Source organism: Carettochelys insculpta, chromosome 8 (assembly GCF_033958435.1).
Source record: "Carettochelys insculpta isolate YL-2023 chromosome 8, ASM3395843v1, whole genome shotgun sequence".
In the NCBI taxonomy this organism is placed as follows: Eukaryota; Metazoa; Chordata; order Testudines; family Carettochelyidae; genus Carettochelys; species Carettochelys insculpta.
In genome coordinates, this window is record NC_134144.1 from 74,778,293 (window position 1) to 74,795,306 (window position 17,014).

A 17,014-nucleotide genomic window follows, 5' to 3' on the forward strand; every position below is an offset into this window, starting at 1 on the left:
ACATCTCCGAAAGGCTCACCCTCTAATCAATTGTCCTTAGGGGTGCCTGGTCCATGCTTTAGAGTCGTCAATCTGCCAATCCAATCACTTCTTGACCAGGGGTACGTACTGATGGTCCTTCTCTGACACCGTGGAGTCTGTCTTCACCCACACTTCGCCCCTCCTTCCTTGGCCATCTGGCTCTGGGTATAACCTTCCCACCTTTATCTCAACACAGGCACACCACTTTCTTACCAGGACTCTCAGAGAAAAGCAGAGTAAAGGGCATTGTAAATCAAACAATTAATGCCTCCGCCGTCAATATCATCCTGTAATCTCATTAACATAGACACAATACCAAACTGTCTCTTACTTACTTACTAACTAAATTCACTAACTCTAAAACAGGAGGCATATATTCAATTAAAGTTCAATAAGTGTTACGTATGGTAATATGTTACCTTACACTGCTACCTTGTTAAGCTTAAAATCCAAAATTTAAACAGACTAAAAGAGAATATAACTTTCAAACCCAACACCTCAACACACAATTCATGCTTATACATCAATGTCAACACATCACGTGGCTCTTTCCAAACATTCAGTACATGGTACAATTCTACAGCTTTGGGTAGCAGCACCCACTAGTTACAGCAGCCAGTGTGAGTAACAACAAACCCATTGCAACTGTACATTCACATTGCTCTTTGGTAGACCACAACCTTTGTGTAAAATCCCTGAGAATCTGGTATTTTGGGGCTAAGTGGCTGAGGCCTTTCTTTGCACCATCAAGTTCTAATCTTCTCTCTTGCCCCCTGGGGTGGAAATCTTATCATCATGAATAAGTCAGACTATGAACAGGAGGCAGCCAGACAACTCTCCAACACCACATTTCACAGACCTCTCTCCTCTGATCCCATTTTGGAATTCCAAAAGAAATTACAACAACTACTGAAGGGACTCCCTGCTGCTACTCGGGACCTCATTCACTCAGACACACCAGCTGAGCCCCAGCCTGGATTATTCTATTTACTTCCCAAAATCCACAAACCTGGGAACCCCAGATGCCCTATCATTTTGGGTATTGGCACCCTTACAACTGGACTATCCAGTTACGTGGACTCTCTCCTCAAACCCTATGCCACAAACACTCCCAGCTATATCCGAGATACCACCCACTTCCTGAGGAAATTACAAAACATCGGAAAAGTTCCTGACAACACCATCCTTGCCACCATGGATGTAAAGGCTCTGTCCACTAATAGTCCACACGAAGAAGTATCACAAGTGATCAGGAATACCATCCCTGATGTCACTGCAGCCAATCTGGTGTCTGACCTCTGTAACTTTGTCCTCACCCACAATTATTTCCAATTTGGAGACAATTTATACCTCCAGATTAGTGGAACTGCTATGGGCACCCGCATGGCCCCACAATACGCTAATATATTTATGGCTGACCTGGAACAACGATTCCTCAGCTCTCATCCCCTATAACCACTCCTCTGCTTCAGATACATTGACGACATATTTATGATTTGGACCCATGGTACAGAGACTCTAGAAGAATTCCACAGAGACTTCAACAATCTGCACCCCACCATCAACCTATGCCTCAACTACTCCACGCGAGAGATACATTTCCTGGACACTACAGTATGGCCTGAGATCAGTACCACACTGTACTGGAAACCCACTGATCCCTATACTTACCTACACACTTCTAGCTTCCATCCTGCACACAGAACTAGATCCACTGTTTACAGTCAAGCCCTTAGGTACAGTCGCATTTGCTCTAATCCACTGACAGAGACCAAAAACTACAAGATCTTTACCAAATAGTCATAAACCTGAATTACCCACCAGGAGAAATAAAAAAACCAATCGAGAGGGCCAGACGAATACCCAGAGACCAGCTACTCCAACATAGGCCCAAAAAACCAAGAACAGAACAACACTGGTCATTACCTACAGCCCCCAACTCAAACCACAGGAACACATTATTAAAGACCTACAACCTACGTTATTAAAGACCTACATTATTAAAGACCTTAATCAGGATGCCACACCCCAGAAGGCCCTAGGTGACAGGCCTGTTCTCTCCTACAGACACCTCCCAACCTTATGAGGATTCTCACCAACAGCCACAGTCTATGCCCCAGGAATACCAGTCCTGGGACTTTTCCTCTGCCAACTTTGTCCACATGTCTATTCTGGAGATACCATCACTGGACCTAACCAGGTTAGTCACAGAATCACGGGCATATTCTCATGCTCCTCTACTAACATCATATACGCCATCATGTGCCAACAACGCCCAGATGCTTTGTATATTGGACAGACTTCAAACTCTCTCAGACAAAGAGTTAATGGGCACAAAACAGACATAAAAACACTCCTGATCCACAAACCGGTCGGCCAGCATTTTAATGGAGTGGGGCCAGTCTGTTAATGACTTAAAAGTTTGCATCTTATGTGATGGAGTGTGGGGAGCGCATGTGTGAGTCAGGCTGGGTGTCTGAGGCAAGCAGCAGCTCCCAGTGGCTAAGGATGACCCTGGGGCTACAACTGGCAGGTAACACCTCTGCCCTGAACAAAGAGGAGGGAGGAGCCGAGCTGGGTTTCGAACCAGGGGTGGCAGTTAGGAAGCTGGGGAAAAAGGAGCTGGAAGGCAGCCAGCCTGAGGAGGGGGAAAGCTACACCCCAGAGGGGCACCCCTCGGGGTCTTCTCCCCAGGACGGGTTGGAAGGACTGTCCTCTGGCTGCTGTGCTGTCGCTTCTGTGAGAAACTGGGCATCTGTTGCCTAATAAACCTCCTGTTGTACCTGCTGAGTGAGAGTCACTCCTGCCAGCAGACGGGGTGCAGTGCAGGGGGACCCCTGAACCCCATCACACTGGTGTCAGCAGTGGGATGCACTGCACCCACGGATGAGCTCCCAGCAGTAGCTGTCTGAGCAGAAGAGAAAGAAGGAGCCTCACAAGAGCCAGAGGGGGAGCAGAGCAATTCTTGCAGCTGCTGCTGGTGAGCGGATACCCCGGGAGGCAGCGGGGAGATGAATTATACCTGACTCCTGAAGGCAGAGCTAGCGGGGCTGTGCAGAGAGAGGGGCCTGACCGTGGGGAAGGCGACCAAGGCCCAGCTGATTGCCCAGCTGGAAGAGAGTGACCGATCCGGGGGGGCAGAGCCTGTCCCAGCAGAAAGTGGCCGGTCAGCCTCGGGAAGCGTTTCGGATTCTCCGACAGGAGCAGGGGCTCGACGCCGTCAGACAGACGCGGTGCCCGCCAGGTCGCGCTCAGCTAGCGGTGGTCCATCGCGGGCAGAGTCCCCCGCTGCAGAGCTGCGACGGCTGGAGCTCGAGGTGAAATTAAAGGAACTGGAAGCCCAGGAACGGCAGAGGGAACATGAGCGCCAGAAACGGGAAAGAGAGCGTGAGCACGAGCGCCAGCTACAAGAGAGACAGCAGGAGGAGAGAGAGCGAGAACGGAAGGAGAGAGAGCGAGAGCGGGAGCACGAGCGGGCCATGGCAGAGGCGAGACGCCAAGAGGCCCCAGCTGCGGTAAGTGGGGAGAGGGCCAGACGGCTCGGGGTGGCCAGTCACTTGGAGACGCGTGTGCTGGCCCAGTGTCAGGACCCAGGGGACATGGACGAGTTCCTTACCGCTTTTGAGCGAGCCTGTGAGTTGCATGAGGTTCCCCCATCTGAGTGGCTCTGGCACCTCACCCCCTTGCTGGGCCAGAAGGCCGCAGCGGTGCTCAGCCGGCTGGAGGGGCTGCAGCCTGGGGACTGTGAACGGGTCAAACAGGCCCTGCTGCATAAGTTCGGCCTGACTCCGGAGATGTACAAGAAGAAGTTCCAGGAGGCGCAGAAGAGGCCAGAGGAAACCCATGTAGATACAACCGCCCGCCTGAGGCAAAACTACCAGAAGTGGGCATTCGGAATGGGATCCCAGTCCGTAGAGGACCTGATCGAGCCGGCGGTCCTGGAGCGATTCTACGAGATGTGCGCACCTGACCTGAGGGTGTGGCTCGTGGACCGGAGGCCTGGGGATTCACACAATGCAGGGAAACTGGCAGATGACTTCACAAACAGCCGGGCCAGGTTTGAAAGTGAGCCCCACAAAGAGAGGGAGTCCCGGAGGGAGAGGGAGTCCCGGAGAGACTGAGAATCTCAGAGAGACCGGTCCCTGACTGTACGACAGAGGGGACCACCTCTTGGGCGAGCCCAGGAAAAAGGGGCCAGCCACCTACCCCACAGAGAGCCAGGCAGAGCCTGGGCAGAGCAGCCGGCCCGAGGGACACAACAAGACCCAGGCTGTTATCGCTGTGGGTGAAAGGGGCATAGAGCAGCCCAGTGCCCCAAGCTCCCAGACAGGTTGACCAGGCCGGGGGGTCGTGGAGTCAACTGGGTGGGGTCCCAGAAGCCAGAGGGGCTGGAGGCCAAGGCGGGTGGTGCTGACAATGGGCACTCAGATTGGGCCGAGTCCGCCCCACAGACCAGCTCCTCAGGGGGACCAAATGCTCAGAGGCCAGTTTACAGAGTGGGGGCGGCACTGCCTCTGTGGAGCAAGTGTCTCAAACACCTCGAGGTAGACGGGAGAAAGGTCACGGGGTTCTGGGACACAGGCGCTGACGTGACGCTGGCCCGACCCGGGGTGGTGGCACCGGGCTGCATGATACCCAATTCCCACCTGATGATAACAGGAATTGATGGGACCCCTTTCAAGGTGCCCATGGCGAGGGTGCACCTGAAATGGGGGAAGAAGGAAGGCCCCAAGGAAGTGGGCGTGCACAGCCATTTTCCGGCGGATGTACTGATGGGGGTTGACTTGGAGAACTGGCCAGGTGAACGCCCTCCTGCCCCGGTCCTGACCCGTAGCCAAAGAAAATGAGCGGTGTGTTCCCCAGATTCAGGGGTACAAACCCAGCCAAAGTCACAGGAGACACAGGGGCCAATCCTGAGAGAAAGGGGGCCCCCAAAAACCAGATCTCACAGGCCAGGGGTGCTGGAGCCAGACAGGGATGGGGAAGTGGCTTCCGCCCCTGCCCCAGCCGAACAGTTCCAGGCAGAGCAGCAGAGAGACCCCTCCTTGCAGAAGCTGAGGGAACTGGCCAGTCTCAGCCCAGCTCCCCAGCTGGGGGAGGGCTGCAGGGAGAGATTCCTGTGGGAAAAGGGATTCCTGTCCCGGGAATAGGCTCCCAGATGCAAAGCGGAGCCATGGAAGGTCCAGAGGCAACTGGTGGTTCCCCAAAAGTACCGGCGCAGGCTGCTGTACCTAGCCCATGATGTCCCGCTCGCAGGACACCAGGGGATCCACCGCACCAGGAGAAGGTTGTTACAGAACTTTTTTTGGCCAGGGATCTTTGCAGCTGTCCGTCTGTATTGCCTGTCCTGCGATCCCTGCCAGAGGGTGGGGAAGACCCGGGACAAGGGGAAAGCTGCCCTGAGGCCACTGCCCATCATAGAGGAGCCTTTCCAGAAAGTGGCTGTGGACATAGTGGGACCCTTCAGCAAGGCAACACGTTCGGGGAAGAAATATATTTTGGTGGTGGTAGATTTTGCCACGCGATACCCAGAAGCAGTGGCCTTGACCTCTGTCGATGCTGACACCGTGGCGGATGCACTGCTGTCCATTTTCAGCAGAGTGGGGTTCCCCAAGGAGGTCCTCACAGGTCAGGGGTCCAACTTCATGTCGGCCCTGCTGCAAAGCTTGTGGGACAAGTGTGGGGTCCAGCACACCTGAGCCACAGCCTACCACCCGCAGACCAATGGGCTGGTGGAGAGGTTCAATGGGACTCTGAAGCAGATGCTGAGAACCTTCATGAATCAGCACCCCCATGACTGGGACAACTACTTACCCCACCTGCTGTTTGCATACAGGGAGGTGCCCCAGGAATCCACGGGGTTCTCCCCGTTTGAGCTGCTGTACGGAAGGAGGGTACGGGGACCCTTGGACTTGCTCAGAGCAGAGTGGGAGGGGACGGCCTCTCCTGAAGGGGAGTCAGTGGTACAGTACGTACTGACCTTCCGGGAAAAACTCACCGAGCTCATGGGCCTGGCCAGGGAGAACCTCTCCATGGCCCAAAGGAAGCAAAAGGTCTGGTATGACCGTAACGCCAGGGCCCGAGCCTATGCCACCGGGGACCAAGTGATGGTCCTTGTACCTGTGCGGCGGAACAAGCTGCAAGCGACCTGGGATGGGCCCTTCAAGGTCGTCAAACAGCTAAATGACGTGAATTATGTGGTGGAACTGTCGAACCGGGCCCACAGCCACCGGGTCTATCATGTGAACATGATGAAACCTTACTGGGACAGACAGAACTTGGTGCTGGCCGTGTGCAGACACTGGGAGGGGCAGGGGGATGATCCCTTGGTGGATTTGCTCACAAGGACTGGAGCCAGCTCCTTGCTGGAGTCTATTCCCCTCTCAGACCAGCTGACCCCTGCCCAGCAGACGGAGATCAAGGAGGTGCTGCTGTGATGGGGTTCAGGGGTCCCCCTGCACTGCACCCCGTCCGCTGGCAGGAGAGACTCTCACTCAGCAGTTACAACAGCAGGTTTATTAGGCAACAGATGTCCAGTTTCTCACAGAAGCAACAGCATAGCAGCCAGTGACAGTCCTTCCAACCCGTCCTGGGGGGAAGACCCCGAGGGGGGCCCCTCTGGGGTGTAGCTTTCCCCCTCCCCCAGCTGGCTGCCTTCCAGCTCTCCCTTTTCCTAGCCTCTAACTGCCGCCCCCGATTCAAAACCCAGCTCGGCTCCTCCCTGCTCTTTGTTCAGGCAGAGGTGTTACCTGCCAGTTGTAGCCCCAGGGTCATCCTTAGCCACTGGGAGCTGCTGCTTGCCTCAGACATCCAGCCTGACTCACACATGCACCCCGCCCACTCCATTACAGCTGCATTCGCATCAACAGCTGTTCTCGGACAGACCCGGACGCACTGACCTGGCTGTCCACCGAATAGAGACAGGCACCCACGCCCCTATCAAGTGTGTGCCATTCAGAGCCACAGGGAGGATGGCTCAGGACATAGAGCGGGAGGTTGAAGACATGCTGGCTGTGGGGGTGATCCAACCCTCGTCCAGCCCCTGGGCCTCTCCCGTGGTGTTAGTGTGATGGAGTCGGGGGGGTGCATGTGTGAGTCAGGCTGGGTGTCCGAGGCAAGCAGCAGTTCCCAGTGGCTAAGGATGACCCTGGGGCTACAACTGGCAGGTAACACCTCTGCCTGAACAAAGAGGAGGGAGGAGCTGAGCTGGGTTTTGAATCGGGGGCGGCAGTTAGAGGCTAGGAAAAGGGAGAGCTGGAAGGCAGCCAGCCTGAGGAGGGGGAAAGCTACACCCCAGAGGGGCACCCCTCGGGGTCTTCTCCCCAGGACAGGTTGGAAGGACTGTCTCTGGCTGCTATGCTGTTGCTTCTGTGAGAAACTGGACATCTGTTGTCTAATAAACCTTCTGTTGTACCTGCTGAGTGAGAGTCACTCCTGCCAGCGGACGGGGGTGCAGTGCAGGGGGACCCCTGAACCCCATCACAGTTAGTCCCTAAAAAAGATGGGTCTGTTCGGTTTTGTGTGGACTATCGCAAGCTTAACACCATCACTGTATCGGACGCCTACCCCATGCCCAGGCCTGATGACCTTTTAGACAAGCTGGGGGGAGCCCGTTACCTCACCACCATAGACCTCACCAAGGGGTACTGGCAAGTGCCATTAGACCAAGATGCCCGGCTCAAGTCAGCTTTCATCACCCCTGTGGGGCTCTACGAGTTCCTGGTCCTGCCCTTTGGCCTCAAGGGGGCACCCGCTACCTTCCAGCGTCTGGTGGACCAGCTACTGAAAGGGATGGAGAGCTTTGCCCTGGCTTACATGGACGACGTTTGCATCTTCAGCCAGACGTGGGAGGACCATGTGTCCCAGGTCAAGCAGGTGCTGGACCGACTCCAGAAGGCTGGTCGGACTATCAAGGCAGGGAAGTGCAAGGTGGGAATGGCTGAGGTGACCTACCTGGGCCACAAGGTGGGCAGCGGCTGCTTAAAGCCAGAGCCAGCTAAAGTGGAGGCTGTCAGAGATTGGCCAACACCCCAGACTAAGAAGCAGGTCCAGGCCTTCATTGGGATGGCGGGGTACTACCGGAGGTTTGTGCCCCACTTTAGCTCCATCGCAGCCCCCCTCACGGAGCTATGTAAAAAGGGAAAGCCTGACAAGGTGGTCTGGACCGAGCAGTGCCAAGAGGCCCTCTGCGCGCTGAAGGAGGCTCTGGTCAGGGCCCCAGTGCTGGCAAATCCAGACTTCAACAAGCCCTTCCTGGTGTTCACCGATGCCTCAGACGTGGGGCTGGGGGCGGTGCTAATGCAGGTGACTGACAAAGGGGAGAAACACCCCATCGTGTACCTGAGTAAGAAGCTGCTGCCCCGGGAGCAGAACTACGCGGCCATAGAGAAGGAATGTCTGGCCATGGGGTGGGCGCTGGGGAAGCTGCAGCCGTAGCTGTGTGGATGGCGTTTCACCGTGTACACCGATTACTCACCCCTGACCTGGCTGCATCACATGAAAGGGGCCAACGCCAAGCTCCTGCGGTGGAGTCTGCTCCTGCAGGACTACGACATGGAGGTGGTCCACGTCAAGGGGAACAACAACACCATAGCCGATGCCCTGTCACGCAGGGAGGGCCCCGAACTTCCCCAGGTCACTGGCTAAGTGACCCCGCTCAGTGCGGTCTGGAAGGGGGGAGAGATGTGATGGAGTGGGGGGAGGGCCTGTGTGAGTCAGGCTGGATGTGAGAGACAAGCAGCAGCTCCCAGTGGCTAAGGATGACCCTGGGGCTACAACTGGCAGGTAACACCTCTGCCTGAACAAAGAGCAGGGAGGAGCTGAGCTGGGTTTTGAATCGGGGGCGGCAGTTAGGAAGCTGGGGAAAGAGGAGCTGGAAGGCAGCCAGCCTGAGGAGGGGGAAGCTACACCCCAGAGGGGCACCCCTTGGGGTCTTCTCCCCAGGACAGGTTGGAAGGACTTTCTCTGGCTGCTGTACTGTCGCTTCTGTGAGAAACTGGGCATCTGTTGCCTAATAAACCTTCTGTTGTACCTGCTGAGTGAGAGTCAGTCCTGCCAGCGGATGGGGTGTAGTGCAGGGGGACCCCTGAACCCCATCACACCCTCTGACACCCACCGCCTGCCGTCACCGCGCCACCTGCCTGCCCTGGCCACCCGCCTGCCGTCGCCCTCTGACACCCACCGCCTGCCGTCGCTGCGCCATCTGCCTGCCCTGGCCGCCCGCCTGCCCTGGCCACCCGCCTGCCGTCACCCTCTGACACCCACCGCCTGCCGTCGCTGCGCCACCTGCCTGCCCTGGCCGCCCGCCTGCCCTGGCCACCCGCCTGCCGTCACCCTCTGACACCCACCGCCTGCCGTCACCGCGCCACCCGCCTGCCCTGGCCACCCACCTGCCGTCGCCCTCTGACACCCACCGCCTGCCGTCACCGCGCCACCTGCCTGCCCTGGCCACCCGCCTGCCGTCGCCCTCTGACACCCACCGCCTGCCGTCGCTGCGCTACCTGCCTGCCCTGGCCACCTGCCTGCCCTGGCCACCCGCCTGCCGTCACCCTCTGACACCCACCACCTGCCGTCGCTGCGCCACCTGCCTGCCCTGGCCGCCCGCCTGCCGTGGCCCTCTGCCTCCTGCCGTCACCTTGTCGCGTTCGGCTTGCCGTCACTGCGCCACTATCCAGCACCTCCTCCAAAGGGTTTTCAGTCCCAGCTCCCCGGCACGAGCCCCTCCTGTCCGTACGGCTGCACCCTCGCTGCCTAGACCCAGGTGCATTCAGCAGCGTGAAGAGGTGGGTCTGTGCGGCCCCAGCATGGCACCGGGGTGCTCTGCAGCAGGGACCCCGCCCCGAGCTCTGCGCCTGCTGCGAAGGCACAGCGGGAGCCTGGGGGTTTTCTGGCGGGTCTCTGAGAACAACGTCAGGTCGCGCAGGGTCTGGACCGGCTCCCAGTGGGACCCCAGTCGGAGCCAACCTGCTCGGGTGCCATTCCTGTATAATTGCGACTGCAGCCCCCCGCGTTTGCTGGCTCTCCAGCCAGTCCCTGCGGGCCAGGTCACCGTCACCGCGGGCTGGTTTTCAACGGAGCCATCCGCCCACACCAGGCACAGCACCGCACACAGTCAAAGCCTGGGACACAGGTGCTGCTCCCCCCGGCAGCTCCCTGAGCGTGCAGTCGGGTTGGCCTGACCGGCTGCTGCCCTGGAACAGGCTGAGGAGGGTGTTCGCCCCGGCAGCGAGGTGCAGGGGCTCTCACGCCGGTCAGAAGCTAGCTGGGGGCCGTGGGCTTGGCTGGGGCTGTCTCAGGGCATGGGGGCGCGTCTCAGTTTGAATCCCCGGCCCTTGCTGAGGAGTCGCTGGTGGGGCCAGGCCCTGGTGCGCCTGCCAGGGGCCGCGTCCCCGCGGCAGGTTAGAAAACACCAGAGAACCTCATCGCTGGCACAAGCTGGCAGTGGCGGAGGGGGCGGAGAAGCCGCTGTTTTGACAATCCGGGGACTGTGGGGCACTCGCGGTGGGCAAGGGAGGGAGGCTGCAGGCCCTGCCCAGGGAAGTGGGCTGATCTGGGGGGAAATGGGAAAATCTGCTACAAATGTTGGACCTCCAGGGCAAGACCCCCACTTGCCTCTGTGCACTGGTGGGAGGGGGTCTGAGGCGGAGAAACAGGCGAGTTGGCCCAGCTGGGCGTGCGGAGCTGGTCTCACCAGCAGCGGTCCTTGCTGGGACTCTTCCCTCACATACCTGCGCAGACCAGAGACTCCGCTGCAGCTGCCCTTGGAGCCGGCCAGGGGGCTGGGCCAGGCCAGCAGCAGGTCCCTCTCCGCTGCGCAGCTAATATGGAAAGGCCCAGGGCCCCTTGCTATCTTTGCAAGGGGAGCCGAGCTGTCCCCGCCGCACACTCTGTTCTGAGCGGGGAGCCTGGCCAAGGAATGTGACACATCAGAAGGCAGCTGCTACTTCAGGAGAGGGGGCAGAGACGGCCCAGCTCTGCCGGGTGGGGCTGCAGCCGCAGGAGGGGGGCACCAGGGACGAAGGCCAGAGAGGAGCCCCGCAGGGGCCGCACCCCAGGAAGGAAGAGGAGCAGGGACTGAGTCCCAGAGCAGCGCAGGGTTTGAGCTCAGCCCCGTGCTGCTCCCAGCTTGGCGTGTGGCGTGGGCCCCCTCGGCTCCGCTGCGCAGGCAGCAACCTGAGCCCTCACCTAAAAATAACCCCACGCTCGCCCGGAGCTGCGACCTTCGGGGCTTCGTCTGGCCGGGCGGCACCGAACCGAACGCCATCCGCACCGGGCAGCGGCCGCCTCCGCTCACCCCAGCACACGCCGGCCGCCCCAGGCCGCGCAGCAGGAAGGAGAACCGGACTGGGGGGTGCCCTGAGAGCAGGGCCCAGGGCACAGGCTCAGCAGGGAGCAGGCCTGCAACAGAAACCCCAGCAAGGGGCAGGCGGAGCAGCCGGGAGCCATGCACAGAGCCCAGGCACAGAGAGCCCTGAGTGGCCCTGGAGAGGAGGCCGGGGGGGCAGCGCGCGCGCTGGGGAGGCCTGGAGCAGCCCCTCCGAGTCCCGGCATCCCCCCAAAGCGCGCCAAGGTCACGGCGGTGCCCGGGGCGGGAGCCGTCCGCCCAGCTGCTCCCGTCTTCGCGCGGAAGCTGAAGAACGCGGCCATTGGCACCGGCTGCGACATTCGGCTGCGGGTGGTTGTGCTGGGGAGCCCCCCGCCCCGCCTGCGCTGGTACAAGAACGAGGCCCCCATCCCCACAGCGGGAGAGGAGTACGGGACGCTGCGGATACGCGACAGCAAGCCAGAGCACGCGGGCGTCTACACCTGCGTGGCCCGGAATGAGCAGGGGGAGGCCGTGACAAGCGCGGTGCTGGCCATCATCGACATGGAAGGTAAGGCCCGTGCTCCCGGAGTGGGAGCCGGTGCTGAGGCCAAGACCCTGGGAAGGTGCGCAGGGGCCCCGCCTGTCGCCGAGATGCAGCTGCCTCTGGGGTGGGGTGCAATGCTCACTTTCCCATGGCACCTGAGTGGAACTGCCGGGGCTGCACTTTGCCATGGGAATTTGCACCGGGGCCTTAGGTCCCCGAGCTGCAGTTGCTGCCCCCGGAGAGCTCTGAGCATCGAGGGGTGCCCAGCGCAGGGCTCGGGCCACAGGCTGGGCACTGCAAGAGGGGGCGTGGCGAGGCTGTGGTGGGGCAGGTTCAGGGAGCCGCACTCGGGGCAGGAGGAGAGAGAGAGAGTGCAGTGCAGAGGTGCTCACAGACTCAGGGCACCCTTCCAGCTGGCACGGCACAGGGGGTGAGGCTGGCTGACCGCCAGATGGAGCCCCCCTGCCCAACAGTGCCCAAGGGTGTGCCTGGGAAATGACCCATCCCGCCAGTGGCTGGATCAGGCCTCGTCTGTGGGGTCCAGCCAGGCCGTGGTACGGACAGTGCCCCCTCGACCTGGTGCTGCTGGAGCCCGGGGCCATGGGGGTTAACGCTCTCAGGGGCTGAAACAAGCTGCCACGAAACGGAGACCATTGGGTGTCACCAGCATGGGACCTGCCCATTGGTCAGTTGTGGGGGGGGCACAGTGGAGTGGGCGGTGCCCATTGGTCAGTTGCGGGGGGGGCACAGTGGAGTGGGCGGTGCCCGTTGGTCAGTTGCGGGGGGGGGCACAGTGGAGTGGGCAGTGCCCGTTGGTCAGTTGCGGGGGGGGCACAGTGGAGTGGGTGGTGCCCGTTGGTCAGTTGCAGGGGGGGGCACAGTGGAGTGGGCGGTGCCCGTTGGTCAGTTGCGGGGGGGCACAGTGGAGTGGGCGGTGCCCGTTGGTCAGTTGCGGGGGGGGGCACAGCGGAGTGGGTGGTGCCCGTTGGTCAGTTGCAGGGGGGGCACAGCGGAGTGGGTGGTGCCCGTTGGTCAGTTGCGGGGGGGGCACAGCGGAGTGGGTGGTGCCCGTTGGTTAGTTGCAGGGGGGATGGGCACAGTGGAGTGGGCAGTGCCCATTGGTCAGTTGCGGGAGGGGCACAGTGGAGTGGGTGGTGCCCGTTGGTCAGTTGCAGGGGGGATGGGCACAGTGGAGTGGGTGGTGCCCATTGGTCAGTTGCGGGGGGGGGCACAGTGGAGTGGGCAGTGCCCGTTGGTCAGTTGCGGGGGGGGGCACAGTGGAGTGGGTGGTGCCCGTTGGTCAGTTGCAGGGGGGATGGGCACAGTGGAGTGGGTGGTGCCCATTGGTCAGTTGCGGGGGGGGGCACAGTGGAGTGGGCAGTGCCCATTGGTCAGTTGCGGGGGGGGGCACAGTGGAGTGGGCGGTGCCCGTTGGTCAGTTGCAGGGGAGATGGGCACAGTGGAGTGGGCAGTGCCCGTTGGTCAGTTGCGGGGGGGGCACAGTGGAGTGGGTGGTGCCCATTGGTCAGTTGCAGGGGGGGGGCACAGTGGAGTGGGTGGTGCCCATTGGTCAGTTGCAGGGGGGAGGGGCACAGTGCAGCCTTGCCTTGGGGACTGCATGGCGGTGTTTGGGGTGTGGAAGGGACCATGTGTGGACCTGGGTCATGGAGGGAGATTTGGCTGCAGTAGGTTGTGCTGGGGAGCCCCCTGCCCCGCCTACGCTAGTGCAAAACCAGGCCCCCACCCCCTGCCGGGAGTGTGTGGGGAGGTGCCTTGCAATGGGGCCCGTGTGTGGTAAGGGGGGGCATGTGTCGCAGTGTGTGGGGAGCGGGGGCTGTACACGGGCTTGGAGCGTGTGTGGACATGCCTAGCGGTGTGTGGGGAGCGGGGGCTGTACACGGGCTTGGAGCGTGCGTGGACATGCCTAGCGGTGTGTGGGGAGCGGGGGCTGTACACGGGCTTGGAGCGTGCGTGGACATGCCTAGCGGTGTGTGGGGAGCGGGGGCTGTACACGGGCTTGGAGCGTGTGTGGACATGCCTAGCGGTGTGTGGGGAGCGGGGGCTGTACACGGGCTTGGAGCGTGCGTGGACATGCCTAGCGGTGTGTGGGGAGCGGGGGCTGTACACGGGCTTGGAGCGTGCGTGGACATGCCTAGCGGTTTGTGGGGAGCAGGGTCTGTACATGGGCTTGGAGCATGTGTGGACATGCCTAGCGGTGTGTGGGGAGTGGGGGCTGTACACGGGCTTGGAGCATGTGTGGACATACCTAGCAGTGCTGGGAGTGGGGGCTGTACATGGGCTTGGAGTGTGCGTGGACATGCCTAGCGGTGTGTGGGGAGCGGGGGCTGTACATGGGCTTGGATTGTGTGTGGACATGCCTAGCGGTGTGTGGGGAGTGGGGGCTGTACATGGGCTTGGAGCGTGTGTGGACATGCCTAGCGGTGTGTGGGGAGCAGGGTCTGTACACGGGCTTGGAGCGTGCGTGGACATGCCTAGTGGTGTGTGGGGAGTGGGGGCTGTACATGGGCTTGGAGCGTGTGTGGAGATGCCTAGCGGTGCTGGGAGTGGGGGCTCTACACGGGCTTGGAGCGTGTGTGGACATGCCTAGCGGTGTGTGGGGAGCGGGGGCTGTACACGGGCTTGGAGCGTGTGTGTACATGCCTAGCGGTGTGTGGGGAGTGGGGGCTGTACACGGGCTTGGAGCGTGTGTGGACATGCCTAGCGGTGTGTGGGGAGCGGGGGTTGTACACGGGCTTGGAGCGTGTGTGGACATGCCTAGCGGTGTGTGGGGAGCGGGGGCTGTACATGGGCTTGGAGCATGCGTGGACATGCCTAGCGGTGTGTGGGGAGCGGGGGCTGTACACGGGCTTGGATCATGTGTGGACATGCCTAGCGGTGTGTGGGGAGCGGGGGCTGTACACGGGCTTGGATCATGTGTGGACATGCCTAGCGGTGTGTGGGGAGCGGGGGTTGTACACGGGCTTGGAGCGTGTGTGGACATGCCTAGCGGTGTGTGGGGAGCGGGGGCTGTACACGGGCTTGGAGCGTGTGTGGACATGCCTAGCGGTGTGTGGGGAGCGGGGGTTGTACACGGGCTTGGATCATGCGTGGACATGCCTAGCGGTGTGTGGGGAGCGGGGGCTGTACATGGGCTTGGAGCGTGCGTGGACATGCCTAGCGGTGTGTGGGGAGCGGGGGTTGTACACGGGCTTGGATCATGTGTGGACATGCCTAGCGGTGTGTGGGGAGCGGGGGTTGTACACAGGCTTGGAGCGTGTGTGGACATGCCTAGCGGTGTGTGGGGAGCGGGGGTTGTACACGGGCTTGGAGCATGTGTGGACATGCCTAGCGGTGTGTGGGGAGCGGGGGCTGTACACGGGCTTGGATCATGTGTGGACATGCCTAGCGGTGTGTGGGGAGCGGGGGTTGTACACGGGCTTGGAGCGTGTGTGGACATGCCTAGCGGTGTGTGGGGAGCGGGGGTTGTACACGGGCTTGGAGCGTGTGTGGACATGCCTAGCGGTGTGTGGGGAGCGGGGGCTGTACATGGGCTTGGAGCATGCGTGGACATGCCTAGCGGTGTGTGGGGAGCGGGGGCTGTACACGGGCTTGGATCATGTGTGGACATGCCTAGCGGTGTGTGGGGAGCGGGGGCTGTACACGGGCTTGGATCATGTGTGGACATGCCTAGCGGTGTGTGGGGAGCGGGGGTTGTACACGGGCTTGGAGCGTGTGTGGACATGCCTAGCGGTGTGTGGGGAGCGGGGGCTGTACACGGGCTTGGAGCGTGTGTGGACATGCCTAGCGGTGTGTGGGGAGCGGGGGTTGTACACGGGCTTGGATCATGTGTGGACATGCCTAGCGGTGTGTGGGGAGCGGGGGCTGTACATGGGCTTGGAGCGTGCGTGGACATGCCTAGCGGTGTGTGGGGAGCGGGGGTTGTACACGGGCTTGGAGCGTGCGTGGACATGCCTAGCGGTGTGTGGGGAGCGGGGGTTGTACACGGGCTTGGAGCGTGCGTGGACATGCCTAGCGGTGTGTGGGGAGCGGGGGTTGTACACGGGCTTGGAGCGTGCGTGGACATGCCTAGCGGTGTGTGGGGAGCGGGGACGGGCAGTACCTGCCATGGGGACTGTGCGTGGCAGTGTGGGGTGGGGAGCCATGCGCTGCAGCGTGGGGAGCGGGGGGACTGTGTGGGCCTGGATCATGGGAGAGCCTGCCTTGCAGCGCGTGCGTGCGCGTGCGCGTGCGCGTGCGAGGCATGGGGAGGGGAGGGGAGGGGGTGTGTGCAGGGGGAGCTGTGCCTTTCCGTGCGTGTGAAGAGAGGGGCTGGGGGCCGTGCGTGGCCCTGAGGGAGCTGCTTACCTGGAGCTGCGGCTGTGCAGGCGGTGGAGAGAGAGGGCCCCTCCCTGGGACAGACTGCTCTCCCCTGGTGCCTACGCCTGGCACCCCCTGCTGCTTTGTGCCCCCCTTGGAGCTCGGCTCTGGGGCAGCTGAGGGTGGAGCTGAGCATTCAGGTCCCCGCCCCGACCTGGCGGCCCGGAGCGAAAAGGCGCCCGGGTGCTTGGGGTGCCGCCTGGCTGGACGGTTCCTGGAGGGCTCCTCACAAGCCGTCTTCGAGCAGAGAGACGCCCGGGGACTGGCAGCCCTCTGGCGTGGGAAGCTGCCTCAGCTGGGCGCAGGGACTGTGCGGAGCATGGTGGCACTGAGCTGAGAGGGGCTGGGTGCTGGCCAGAGGCAGCGTCTGTCTGCCCAGCCCCAGCAGCAATGCCTCCTGCTCTTCCAAGGCTCTCGTCCATGTGGCAGGGGCAGCAGGCACCCGAGCTGTGTGCAAGGCCCTGGCTGGCTGGGGCGGTGCATGGGGTGGGGCTGCCCCAGGCTGGGCCCTCCCCTGGGCTGCTCAGCCTTGCCTCACCTTTTCAGATCCCTGCCGGGGCCCTTTGTCCCACTGCTGCGGCTGCCCAGTGCTTGTCCTCTCTGCAGAGCCAGGGCCAGTCGCTGCCCCCACAGCTCCGCGGTGCGGCCAGCTGCCAGTCTGCCTACCCCTGACCCTAGGTGTCTGCTCACACCAGCTCCTCCCCTGGAGCCAAGTGGGCCCCAGCCCCTGCCCGCTTGGCCTGGGCTTCGTGGTCACACTCCGTTCC

The 17,014-nt window shown here is 61.4% G+C and overlaps 1 protein-coding gene across 1 annotated transcript in view; it reads left to right on the top strand.

The window, feature by feature from the left end:
• Positions 1-10,975: 10,975 nt before the first annotated feature.
• The window catches only part of SPEG (striated muscle enriched protein kinase), a 151,250-nt gene continuing 145,211 nt past the window's right edge, over positions 10,976-17,014 (top strand). The window contains 1 exon segment of the mRNA XM_075001611.1: positions 10,976-11,894. Coding sequence (XP_074857712.1) covers positions 11,465-11,894 — 430 coding nt within the window. The 5' untranslated portion in view covers positions 10,976-11,464.